Raw genomic sequence first — 14,335 nt, 5'->3', positions numbered from 1 at the left:
GACAGACACCACAGGCAGCCCTTGGTTTGGGTATGGTATACCGTATTGCTGAACCGGCAAATCGGTACTTGGTAGATTCCTGACGAGCGGTGGCTCGGCCGCCCGCCTCTGGTACCACACCCGTAGGCGACGGAGCCAGCTCCCGGAGCCGGCTAACATTATCATGCCCATGCCTGACGATGACTGAAATTAGAAGCTCACCTTGCGACGACAACAAAATTTCACGTGAAAGTCGAGTACATCCCGTTAATGTTGAAAACATTGAGGTATCTCTTGGAATCTGGAAACTTCGATTCCAGCACCAGCAAGCAGGCTCCGCAAAGGCGATCATTCGCTAGCCCATCCCGCTTCAGCTTCTATCATAATATCAGACCTTCTTAACCCAGTTGTGGCTCTTGATTGAAAACGAATCCCTTGGCAGCCCGTTCAGCTGCCCTTTAGTACTCTAGCATCATGCCTCCGTAGCTTTCTTGCCATTCCACACGGACACTTCGTACCTCTTGGCTCATGCTTCGTTACCTCACTTAGTTGAGAACCCACTCGCTTCCCCTCTTGATGAATTTATCCAAGAGGAGGCTCAGGTCAGACAACACAAAACGACAGATGAAGAAGCCAAAAAATTCTGCCGCATGTCTTGTGCACAGCTCTAGGCCAACCTGTGTCTTGTCGGCATGCCGAAGGCCTGGATCTTCAACCTGGCGCGCGATTTGGTCTGCATCAGAATGTCAGTCAGAGGGAACACCTGGCAACAGCTATTGGTCACTTTACCAATCGTTTGAGCAGCGTCAAACAATCGAGCCAGCGACCCCATATAGTTCGCATTCGGCCCTGAAAACTGTGCGTTGCTCGGATCCCTTCTAGAGGGGCGACTTGTTGGGTGTTCCGTCATGGGCAACGTTTCTAGGCCTGGAGATTCCTTGCCGCTCTCTACCCCATTTCCCTTGGCGTTAAAAGAGTTGTTTAAACCCGCTGCCGAATTCTTGGACCGCAGTCTCCGCCATGAGAAGGATGAGGACTTTCCCGACACACTGGCTGAACGTGGCACGCTAATTGCGGCTTCAAGCTCTGCTGAGTTCGAAGCGTCTCGAAACAACATGCTGGAGTTCTGCACACCCACATCTGTGCCCAATTTCCGTGTCAGCCCGACTTGCACTTGTTCGAGAATGCCCTCCAAAGCCTGCATCTCTTCGAGAACGGCATCCGCATCACATGTGTCGACTCGCGCAAGCTTTAATAGCGCAGCTGTCAGGTAGTCGCATGTTGCCACTTTATCCTCCAGGTTTCGAATTTTGACGCCTTTCACCTTCCATACGTCGCGTGGAACAAACAACTTATTGCTGAGATATCCTCCGCGAGGGTGTGCAAGCGTCTGATAAAGACAGCGCATTAACCAAAATGGCCTCAACATGTAGTCTGTTGGGCACGGCTCTAGGGGAATTGGGGCATCTGGCTGAAGTGTGTTTGGAGACCCTGGGCTCTGTGGTGAATGTAGGCTATCGTCAAACAAGTAAAGACCCCCAACAGAGCTTGGTGTGAATTTCTCCTTGAAAGCAGCAGCCAACGGTGTCGGTAAGGTCGGCATCGCCGGATGCCTGCCGTTAATGCCAAAAGCAGTACTTAATGGGGTGCCAGGAGACATGTCAGACGTATCGTCCAGGTTCGATAGAGACATGTTCCGGTTCTTCATGCTTCTTAAGCTTGAGGAAGAGAAGTTCTTTCTTAACGTAGGTCGGAATGAAGGCGAGCCAGAGTGGCTGCCCGTAAAGTCTTCACTGTCCCGACTTCTTGAGTGGCCAAGGGGAGGTGTAGGAGGCACTGGTTGGGTCGGACTGATGCCTTCAGGCGGCGAATATGGCCGAGCCATTGAGCCATCCGCATCGGTATCAGAAGGCCCGTTGATATCAAGGTGTTCGAAATCTACCCCCTGTATTTCACTTGACGCTTGGGCAACACTGTATCGTCGACCAGCATCGGTATACTTTGCAAGCTTCGTAGTTTCAATCTTCAGTTGCTTGGGATTTTGTCCTGACATCCGCCTGCTTCGTACACTTTGCCCAGGGCCTGGCGATGGCGTTGCCCCTGATAAAGGCTTTTTACCAGGCAATTCTGGCAAAGCTTGTGCTGGTGGCGGAACTGCAGGGCCTCCGACACATGGAAAGTTATTTGTGGTGATGGGCTCGATAAGAGAGGAGAAAACATCACCACCTACGGCATCGGTTGGAGTAACGGATGCCTGCCAGGACGACTGGACCAAATCACTTGAGCCCGAAGTCCTAGCTGCAGCCTGATGAGAGGCTAAGTTAAAGGCGAAGTCGTCAACCGAGTAGTCTCGAGTGATCTCGTCGAGAATGCGCTCCTCTTCGTCTGATGATCCGTCATCGAAAAAGCCTTCACGGACGACATCTTCGTCGGACTGCTGGTCCATTTGACTTCGCGCAAGCCGCTCTCTCTCATTGGCTTGTGCAATAGCTTCTCTCTCCGTTTGGCGGACCCGCTCTTTGGCCAGCTCAACCTTTCTCAAGGCTTTCGCTACAATCGGATCATCCGATCCTTGAGTTTCTGGATCAGAAAAGCCCATCGGCTCATACCCATCGTCGTAGGCTGCTTCGACTGCAGCGTCTAACGCCGCGTCAAACTCTGCTTCCGTAGCGCCACTCGGAGCCCGTATGTGCTTGCGCCTTATAACTGCAGATGACGACCTGGAATGAACAGAGGACGCTGTGGAGCCTCCAGACTCATCAATGGGGTCCAACCATGAATTGGACTCTCTGCTTGAGTCCCTGACATGTCGAGAACTCTGGCTAGTCCGTCTTGCTGATAGGGAGAAATCGGATCTGATGGGTCCATCGGGACTACCTTGGCCATCAGGCTTGGGTGACGGGATGCGTCTAGGTGAGAGTGGCGGTGGCATGTAGGCGTCGTCTGTGGGTATTTGGAAGATGAGTTGATCGTCTGATGCACGATCCCGAAGCGGAGATCGTGAGAAGGAGGACTGTAAGGGATACTGCTCCGGCAACCTTGCAGAAGTACTCCTTTGTCGATCCCCCAGACCATGCATTCGTGAAATGGCCAGACTAGAACCACTGTAGCTGGCTGCTTGTTGATTTCCCTCCCTCAATATCCTGGCCAGTGTCGCAGTCTCTAACCCATCCGTATCCTCCAAATCTTCATCGTCGTCGTCGAACTGTAAGGTAGGATTCAAGCGCAGGCCGAGGCTTTCAGGTCTAGCCGGCAGTGCTTTGCCTTCCGTAACTTGCCGCACCGGAACCATCTGATCCAATTCTTCAATGCGACTGGTGTATGTTCGACGCTTGATCTGGTTAGCTTTGGTTTCGGCCGGTTAGAACAAGACACCGTGAAACTCACGATCGCCTCCAACTTTCGTCTGTCCTCCTCGGTGGATGTCCTAGCAAGCACTTGGTGTAGCAGCTCACATGCCTCCGCATATGAATGCCTCGCACCCTCAAAGTTCTGCGCGTTGTCTAGCTGAACTGCCGTATTCGCCTTTTGTAAAGCTCGTGAGAGCATGGCCTTTTGCGATGGCGGCCGATTTCCCCTTTCCTTGCCCCGCGAGGACCCAGTGGTGTCGGTACTCCCCTTGGCGGCCTGCGACCAATTCCGGGAGTGACCCTTCGTCTCGTAGGCCTCCCCATTGCGTTCGGATGGCATTGCTGCGCGAGAAGACTGCTGTCGACGCTGTTCAATTGATCCTCTCCGCCCCGGGCCGGAGAATGCATCCCAGGTTCGGTTTTGGTCGGTAAGGAGGTCAGTCTCGAGCGCACGGGAGGCTCCCGTTGGCGCTCGCAAGCCGTTTCCTTGTGTTGCAAGCTTGTTGGTTGCGGACGAGTTGTGGTTATGGGATGTGAATAGGGCGAAATGACCTTCGTTGTGCGTCAATCCAGATGGTGAATAGGCGCGCAACTTGCTTCCGCCGTTACTTTCCCAAAGGCCGTCGCTAGAGTTGGATCGTCGTCGGTGTCTCGGGAGCCTTTGACTTGGCTGACTAGGCGCCGATATGCTGTTAGTTGCGGATAGTGCAGACGCATCAATGCTCACGCGGCGTGCATGAGAGTTGACGGCGCGATTGTCCTGGGTCGACGCTTGGCTTGATGTTGTCGAGGCAGACCAGCGATTGAGGTTTCTCGCACCGTCACTCGAAAGGCCTGCGCTGCTCGCACGCGAGTGGGCGGTGGAGGGCCGGAGATGCGAAGACACTTCGTAGTGCAACGGCGAGTTTGAGTCAGAATCTTCAGGGATCACGGCATCAGGCTTTCTTGATGGACAGTGAGTTGTAGGCTGTTGCGGGGGCGGTAGAAGAGACGATGTTCGTGGAAGTGGTGACGGCGTTTTGCGCGAAAAGGTTGTGCTTGTGTCAAGACGAGAACCAAGCGAAGATGAGACTGGAGCCTGCGGTCGGTCGGAGCGTGTGCCGATCGGGTAGCGGGGGGCAGCCAGGTGATTTGAAGACGGCGACGAGGGGAAGGACCTGGAGAGTCTGTGCTGCTTCTGATAAGACGGCTGTTGTTGCTGTCGATGGTGGTCTTGCTGGTATTGCGGTGAATCCGATTGATGTAATTGATGGGTCTGGAGGGTCTGCTCGCGGTGGTATAGCGATGCTGACAGCGACTGCGACAATCCTGAGTTCGAAAAGGTAGCCGAGCTGATGGTTTTGGGTGAGGGCATCCTGTGCACCTGCAGGTGTGTGTAGTGAGGACCTACTCGATACGCTTGGAGTCTGGTAAGAGACCTTCGAGTTGGTCGACCGGAGCGCGCCCTCTACCGCACCCACGGCATTGAATGTGTTACGGCTACACGTAGTACCGCTTCATTCCAGGAGGGTGGGTGCTCGGTCGTTTGTCGTCGCCGACAGCCTGGTTGAGCATGGGTATCTCCAGTGGAAGGTATGAGAGAATGGCGTAAATGCCTTGAGGAGAGAATGATTGGTACGGACTACCTCACAAAAAGCACGGATATCCGTACCAAGGGACAAGGTTCTAGGAAAAGGGGCAAGTGATGGTCACTCGCTCTATGTAATGCACGCTTCTTGGCTTATCTCTCACTAGCACTAGATTAGTGGCTTCGCCTATATTGCAGGGTAGCCCTTTTAGGGAGTGATTAGTGCGGCGCCACTGCCAAAACGGGCGCGCCAGCTATTAATTATTTTTGATTTTAATAACTCGACCTTTACTAGCTACTCGGGCAATTTTTAATATCTTTTAAATAATATTAGTATTTATTTTTATTTATTTTTATATTTTATATTTATTAGCTACTCGGGTAGTTCTTAATATCAATTATACAGTATTAATATATAATATAAATAAATACTCTTCCTATTTTAATAAACTATTTTTTAAAAAAAATTTACTTTTTAAACTTTCCTTTTTATAAAGTTCATAGCCCCCCTAATAGAATAATCCGCTAGAGCCGTAATATATATTACGTATTAAAAAAACCAAGTATATTACGCTCTATACTTAACTATTAATTAAAATAGTAATTAACTAATTTAATTACTATTTCCTTTTTATTAATAGCTCCCGACCTTTTACTACTTATTTAAAAAGCGAGCTATATTTATTTTAATATATATAAGACCCCTTAGTACTAGCTTATATCAATAATTAAATCTTATATAGTAGTTTTTTTCTAGCTTTATAAGTATAAAAGATCGACCTTAATAGGATTATATTTTTGAAAGAAATTATATAATATAATATACTTTTTAACTATATAATATGCATAATATATTTTAAGTACGCGCTTAATATAATATAATAATTTTAATATAAAAACCGTTATTTAATTTAGGATAAATAAGCTACTATTTTTAGTAACGGTATTAGTTAAAAAGGTTAATAATAGAGGTTAGTTATAATAATTAGCCATAATAATTAGCTGTAATAATTAGCTATAATAATTAAAAATAGCCTTTTTTAACTATAAAAGTTCTAAACTTTAATAATAATATAGAGGTTTCTAAAAAAAAAAAGGGCTAAATAAGCTAATATTTACTACTTTTTAAAGCTTATAAAAATTCTTTATCGCCGTCAATGATCCGTGGTTGTGAACTTTGCAAGAGGGAAAGTTGAAAAGGTGGAAAATCTAAAAAAAAAATAGTCTATCGAGACAGTGGGAGTATCCATTGATACTGTGTATTAATACCGTGTAAACGACATCGAGAACCGCCCGAGCAGCCAGCAAAGGCAGAATATCAAAATAAACAAAATAAAATAAAAATTCTTTTTATCCTTATCGTTTTTAATATTACCTAAAGCTACTCTCTATTTAAATTAAATAAATTTATTAAACAAATTTACTAAATAAATTTACTAAATAAATTTACTAAATAAATGTACTAAATAAACTTATTAATATATAAACTACTACTTTAATAAAAACCTACTATTTTAGTATATAGTTAGTAATTAGTAAGCTAAAGATACCCGTTAATAAGTCTACTTTTTTTAAGCTAAGTGCCCTTAGCTAGCTTAATACTATAGTTATTATAACTAATATAAGTATACCTAAGGAGTAATAAAGTACTTTTTAATAATATAGAATTTAAGTAAGTAATATTATAAATACTATAAATAGCTAGGTTAATATAAATATTAAGATTTAATATATTAATACTTACTTAGTTATAATAGTTATAATAAACGGGTTAGAGGTATATAAAGTTAAAATAATAAGCTAGCGCTTTAAATAGTTCTTATAAAACCCCTTAAGTAATAATAATACTTATATAAAAAAATAGATTATATTAAACTTAGTTATTTATATAAGTTAGTATTAAGAGGTCCTATATATATTAAAATAAGTAAAGCTCGCTTTATAAGTAGTTAGAAATAATAAAAAGTTAGGAACTATTTTAAATAAAAAGGAGATAATAGTCGAGTTAATTAACTATTATTTTAGTTAGTAATTAGGTATAGAGCGTATTATACTTAGTTTTTTTTAATACGTAATATACGGTACGGCCCCGGCGGATTACTCCGTTAGGGAGTAATTAAATCTTATATTATATACTCTTTTTTATTAAAAATTAAGGTGCCCTTTATATATTCTTTTGTATTTATAATATAACTTATATTAAAAAGATTTTTAATTTTATTCATTTTTATATTCTACTTTTACTAGCTACTTAGGCGATTCTTAATATTAATTATATAATATTAATATATAGTATTAATAAATACTCCTACTATCTCGTTAAACTATTTTTTTTTAAATTTCCCCTCTTATAAAGTTTAAAATTACGGATTAATAGCGATATTAAGTATAATACTACTACTTTATAAACTATCTACTTAGCTAAATTTATAGCCCTCTAAGTAATAGTAGTTTATAATAATAATATTAAAGATACTATTATTATTATTATTAAAAATAGCTAGCGCCGACCTTACGTCTACCCTATTTTAACTTTACTTATATATATATATATATATATTCGTTACCTCGTTTCTTTTATTAAAATTAAAAAACGCTACTTCTTTTACTATTTATTATTATTATACTATTACTATTGCTATTACTATTATTATTAAATTATTTATTTTAAATATATATTATTAAAATATTAAAACGCTGACTTATTAATCTATAGAGATACCTTAAGGGCTAGAAGTTTAATTTTATAAATAGTATATTAAAGGACCCCGAACTATAATAAGGTTATTTTAAAAAATACGAATTAAATATTATTAATTTAAAGATTTAAAATATATATATATTAATATATGTATTACTCTTATTAATAACTAACTAATATAATATAATCTTGATAAAATACTTAATTAATTATAAAGTATAATTAAGGGAATTAATATACCGGCGTTATAAATTAATATACTAGCGTCGCTCTTATATTAATATCGCTATGTTACCTTTTAATTAGTTTAAAAAAATTTATTAGTATAATTAGATTTTACTAAATACTTATAAAATATTCCTAGCCTTTATTCCTTTACTTCTTTTATACTTAGGTTATATTATTAAGCCTCGAAATTTAATTTATAGTATTTACTTATAATAATTTTTATAATTAAAATTAAAAACGTTTTTTAAGGCTAATTTTAAAATAATACTCTTATTAAAAAACTTCTCCCTCTATAAGAACGATTATTAATTAATTATAATTTCTTATTATTATCTAGTTAATTATTATTATTTCTTTTTTTAAAAAGTAATTACTTTAGTATTAGCTAATTTTATAAAATTAGTAATTTTAAAAAGTAATATAACTTTATTATTAAGTTCTTAATTAGTATATTATAAGATACGTAACTTTTTATAAATAATTATTTTAATATAGAGCTTATATTATATCTTATTTACTATTTCTTTAAAAAAATAATAAAAACCTAGTAAACTACCCTTTTATAACTTTTTTTAGAACATAACCCCTCTCCCCTTAATAAATAGTTTTAATAACTTTCTTATTTTATAATAAAATAGTTTAATAATACTTTTTAACTTATTAAATAAGTTATTAAAACTAATTGATAACTAATAATAATACTACTTTAATAATAAAAATATATCCGTTAATAATAATAAATATAAAGTCCTTAAGTTAACTTATTACTTTATTTATTCTTATAGCTATTTTCTATTTAAAATAAAGCGTTTTTTTAAATTATACCTTATTATTATATTTTAAATAACCAATCCTCTTTTTTTTTATAACCAAAATCCTAAATTTACTAATTCTTAGTAATTTAAAATAAACTTGTAATACCCTTTTTAACTAAGTTAATAATTTTATAAAAGCTAATAAATTTAGTATTATAAAATAAAATAAGTATAAAACTCGAGGCCGAATTATTTAATATACTTTTTAATATAATTAATTTAATAAACTTAGGCCTATATAAAACGCTAGTATTTAATAATATAAGTTTTATAAATATAGTTATAAATAATAAATTATTACCGAGGCTTAAAAAGAGGATAAGTAGTTATTATATTATTATTTAAACCCTTAATATAAATAGTATAATTATAACTTTAGTTTTAAAGCTTTTATATACTTTTTATATTATAAACTTACTAAGGTAGTTAAAGATATTATTAAAACTATAAATTAACGAGTTAAGATTTAAGCTTATAATATATATATTATTATCTAAAAATAGTTTTTAAAGTTTTTATTTATATAGCGAGATATTTATAATACTAGGGCTTATATAAATTAAAAAAAACTAGTTAAATATTTATTAACTATAGCGTTAATTAAGCTATTTAATAAATAAGATATTTTCTATATAATAAAATAAATAAATAACGAGCTAAACTACCTTATTAACCTTATTTAAACCTTTTTTTACTATTTTTAAATATAAAAGTAATTCCTTAAAGTAATTAGTTTTAATAATACTTATAATACTAATCGCTTTAAGCTCCCTCTTTTTTAAGTTACTAAGTAGACCTATTTTAAATCTATTTATAACACTACGTTCGGCTTTATTAATAATATAAAACTAGAGGGTTTTTAATTTCTTTTAATATATATTTACTAATTTATAAACTAATACTTAGTTTATTACCCTATTATTATTATTATAAATTATAATAAGTAAATAAAGGCTATATTAAACGAGTAGTTCCCGGACGTTTAGTAATAACTTTATATTTACTATATTAATTTTAATATTATACTTAGGGCTAAGTAAAAATAAGTTAAGGACCGTAGTTATAATAATAATAATCATAAGTTTAATAACGAGGGATATTAGTTATTAATATAAATAATAACTATACTAAGTAATAAGGATAAGGTTTATATCAATATACTTATTAATAAGCCCCCCCCTTATATATATTATAAAGTTTTTATAATATAAAAGCTTATTATTTTTATTAAAACTAAGTATATTTTTAAAAAAGCCTAAACTAAGCTTTATAAAAAGTTTAATAATTAATACTTAATCCTCTAATACCTCTATATAATATACTTATTTTTAAAAATATAATAAACCCGTTATTTTATTTAGAAATACTAAAACTTTAATATTTATATTACTTTTAATACTAAGTTAAGTAATAATAATATTAAAACTTATTTTTTAAATAGTCTTAGTTACTTATATTAGCTTATTAACGTTATATAGAATATAATTAGTAATTAAGAACTACGGTTTAACTAAGTTTATATAAAAAATAAAGTATTTATTAACTAAAAATATATAAGTACTCGCTTTAAGTACTTAAACGAACTTTAAATAATACTTTTTTTAAAATATTTTATTTTAATTAAAATATAAAGCTAACTTATAAAAAAAGTAATATTATTTAATAAGAGGCTATTCTTAGACCCCCTTAGATTTTATAATTTAAATTATACTATTTTAATTAAGCTAAGTATTTTATATTATTATAAAATTTATTTTAAAATATTAAATTCGCCTATTTTTAATAAATAAGAAATATACCCTTAGTAGTGTTTTTAAAAAACGTCTTTTTTGAATTTATATTACTAAATTCTTAATTTTAAGATTACTATTTGTTTATGTTTTCTGCCTTTGCTAGCTGCTTAGGCGATTCTCAATATCGATTATACAGTATTAATATATAGTATTAATAGATACTCCCACTATCTCAATAGACTTTAAGATTACTATATCCCTTTATAATAAGCTAAAGAATATAATATAGCCTATTTTATTATAATTAACTTTATTTAAAAAAAAGCCGGTTAATTAGTTAAGTTTATATTATTTATAATAACTAAGGTATAAATAATAAAAAGCGAGGCTACTTATTTAAATATAGAAATAAGTTAATACTAACTAAGTTTATAAAAAAAATAAGTTAACTAAGTTAAAACTAAATATCGAGCTTATTTAAATAATAAATAAGGAGCTAGTTTAGTATTTTTAATAAAGGGAGGATAATAAGGAATTATATAAATAAATAGCTAATATAGCTTAGTATTTAAAAAAATAAAGCTAATAAAGAATAGTTTATAATAATAATAAATTATTATAACTACGTTAAAAGAGGTAATTAAATAGACGTTATTATAATTTATTTTTTATATATTTTAAATATATAATAAAAAAAAGCTTTATTTATTTAAGATTTATAAAAACTTATATTATTAACTAATTTAAAATTTATAAATTTTAAATAGGTAATATAATAATTTTAAATAAGTATATAGGTTATAATAATATTTTTATTTTTAAAAATCTTAAACTAAAGCTTAAGTTTAAGAGGATAATAAGAATAGCTATATTAATATAATTACTTTTATTACTGTTATAAGAAAGTACTATTTTTTTAAACTAATTAAAAAATAAAATAATAATACTTATATAAGAGCGACGCCCGTATATTAATTTATAACGCCCGTATATTAATTCTTAATTCTTCATATGGGTTATATAATATTAATATATAATATTAATAAATATTCCTACTATTTCGTTAGACTAATTTTTTTTAAAATATTCTTCTACTTTTCTAAACTTTCCCTTTTATAAAGTTTATAATTATAAACTATTAACGGTAATATTAAGCGCCCGACGCTACTACTTTATAAGCCGCTTACTTAGCTAAGTTTACTACTCTCTAAGTAATAATAGCTTATAATAATATAGTATTAGAGATACCCTCGTTATTATTATTAAGTATAATACTAACCTTTATAAATCTTATTACTTATATACGCTTTTAACTTTAACTTATATATATATATATATATATATATTTATTACCTCGTTTTTTTTTATTAAAATTAAAAAACGTTTCCCTTATTATTTATTGTTATTATATTATTATTATTACTATTACTATTATTATTAACTTATTTATTTTAAATATATACTATTAAAATACTAAGACGCTAACTTATTGATCTATAGGGATATCTTAAGGGCTAGAAGTTCGATCTTATAAATATTATACTAAAGGGCCCCGAACTATAATAAGGTCGATTTAAAAAATATAAATTAAATATTTTTAATTTTAAAGATTTAATATATATATATTAATATAAGTATTACTCTTATTAATATTTAATTAATATATTTTAATAGCCTCGAAATACTCAACTAACTCCTGAGTATTATTAATATATTAGAATCGCTATATAAGAATAAATTAAGAAGGGTTAAAAAAAAAATCTAGTATTATTAAAAAAAATAGAAAGTAGGGGGTAGTTTTTAGCTATTTAGAGGGTAATTAATATATTATAATAATAAAGTCGTTAATATTTTAAGTTTAGTTAGTATTAATAGTTAGTAATAGCTACGGCCGGCTATAGTTAGTTATAAAGTTTTATTAAAATACGTAATAAAAATACTTAATATTAACCCTAATAAACTAGCTTACTTATAAAGGCAAAGATGGCCTTTAATAAGGCAGACCGGACCCTAAAGGGGTTATTATTATATATATTTAGGAGTTTTTTAGTTTCTTTATTTTTTATAAATATATTACTAAATACTTAGTAAATAATATAGTTATTTATATAGTGGTTTTTTTCCGGCTTTATAGGCGCAAAAAATCGACCTTAACGGGATTACGCTTTTAAGGGAAATTATATAATATAATATACTTTTTAACTATATAATACGTATAATATACCCTAAGTACGCACTTAATATAATATAGTAATTTTAATATAAGAACCGCTATATAATTCGGGATAAATAAGCTACTTTTTATATAGTAGCGCTAGTTAAAAAGGTTAATAATAAAAGTCGGCTATAATAATTAGCTATAATAGTCGGTTATAATAGTTAGAGGTAGCCCTTAACTATAGAGGTTCTAAACTTTAATAATAACGTAAAGGTTTCTAAAAAAAGGGCTAAATAAGCTAATATTTATTACTTAAAGCTCGTAAAGATTCTTTTTATCCTTATTACTTTTAATATTACTTAAAACTACTCTTTATTTAAACTAAATAAATCTACTAAATAAATCTATTAAATAAACTTATTAATATATAAACTACTACTTTAATAAGAACTTATTTTATTTTTAGTATATAGTTAGTAATTAATAAGCTAAAAATACTTATTAATAAGTCTACCCCTCTTAGCCTAAGCGCCCTCTTTAATTAGCTCGACGCTATAGCTATTATAATTAATATAAGTATACTTAAGGATTAATAAAGTACTTTTTAATAATATAAAATTTAGCTAGGTAATAATATAAACGTTATAAATAGCCGGGTTATTATAAATATTAAAATTTAGTATATTAATACTAGCTTAGAAATTATATTTTATAAAATTAGAAATCTTTTTAATATAAGCTATATTATAAATATAAAAGAATATATAAAGGGCCCCTTAATCCTTAATAAAAAGGAGTATATAATATAGGATCTAGTTATTTATATAGGCTAGTACTAAGAGGTTTTATATATATTAGAGTAAGTATAGCTCGTCCTTTAGATAGCTAGAAGTGGGGGAAGGTTAGGAGCTATTTTAATTAATAATTAAGTATAAAGCGCAATATACCTAGTTTTCCTTAATACGTAATACACAGTACGGCCCTAGCGGATTGCTCCGTCGGGGGGACATAGTTATTTATATTATTATTATTTATAACGCTCCTATTATTTTTTATATAGTAGTTTTTTTTTTCCGGCTTTATAAATATAAAAAATCGACCTTAATAAGATTACGCTTTTAAAAGAAATTATACAATATAATATACTTTTTAATTATATAATACACGTAATATATCCTAAGTACGCGCTTAATATAATATAATAATTTTAATACGAAAACCGCTATTTAATTCGGGATAAGTAAGCTACCCTCTTTAGCTACTTATTAATAATAAGCTAAGTAATATACTTACGCAATAGCGCCGGCTAGAAAAGTTAATAATATAAGTTAGCCATAATAATTAGCCGTAATAATCGGCCGTAATAGTCGGCTATAATAGTTAGAGGCGGCCTTTTTTAATTATAGAGGTTCTAAACTTTAATAATAACGTAGAGGTTTTTAAAAAAAGGGCTAAATAGGCTAATATTTACTACTCTTTAGAGCTCGTAAAAATTCTTTTTATCCTTATTACTTTTAATATTACCTAAAGCTACTCTCTATTTAAACTAAATAAATCTACTAAATAAATCTACTAAATAAACTTATTAATATATAAACTACTACTTAGATAGTATTTAGTAATTAGTAAGCTAAAAATGCTTATTAATAAGTCTACCCCTCTTAGGCTAGGCGCCCTCTTTAGCTAGCTCAATACTATAGTTATTATAACTAATATAAATATATTTAAGAAGTAATAAAGTACTTTTTAATAATACGGAATTTAGCTAGGTAATATTATAAATATTATAAATAGTTAAGTTAAT

The 14,335-nt window shown here is 32.2% G+C and overlaps 2 protein-coding genes across 2 annotated transcripts; both read right to left on the bottom strand.

The window, feature by feature from the left end:
• Positions 1-524: 524 nt before the first annotated feature.
• CTAM01_03925 (MIT domain-containing protein) lies at positions 525-4,683 on the bottom strand (the record flags this gene model as incomplete). Its single annotated transcript, XM_060519955.1, has 3 exons — positions 525-712; positions 769-3,316; positions 3,367-4,683. The coding sequence occupies 3 exons, from the start codon at positions 4,681-4,683 to the stop codon at positions 525-527; spliced, it is 4,053 nt and encodes a 1,350-aa protein (XP_060385376.1).
• Positions 4,684-6,050: 1,367 nt separating this feature from the next.
• Positions 6,051-6,146, bottom strand: CTAM01_03924 (uncharacterized protein; the record flags this gene model as incomplete). The annotated part of the gene is made up of 1 exon (XM_060519954.1): positions 6,051-6,146. One exon carries the CDS (start codon positions 6,144-6,146, stop codon positions 6,051-6,053), a length of 96 nt encoding a protein of 31 aa, XP_060385375.1.
• Positions 6,147-14,335: the final 8,189 nt, after the last annotated feature.

The sequence above is a fragment of the Colletotrichum tamarilloi genome (genome assembly GCF_030869305.1).
Source record: "Colletotrichum tamarilloi strain Tom-12 chromosome Unknown Scaffold_9.1, whole genome shotgun sequence".
Lineage (NCBI taxonomy): Eukaryota > Fungi > Ascomycota > Sordariomycetes > Glomerellales > Glomerellaceae > Colletotrichum > Colletotrichum tamarilloi.
This window is presented reverse-complemented; position numbering and strand designations above follow the sequence as displayed.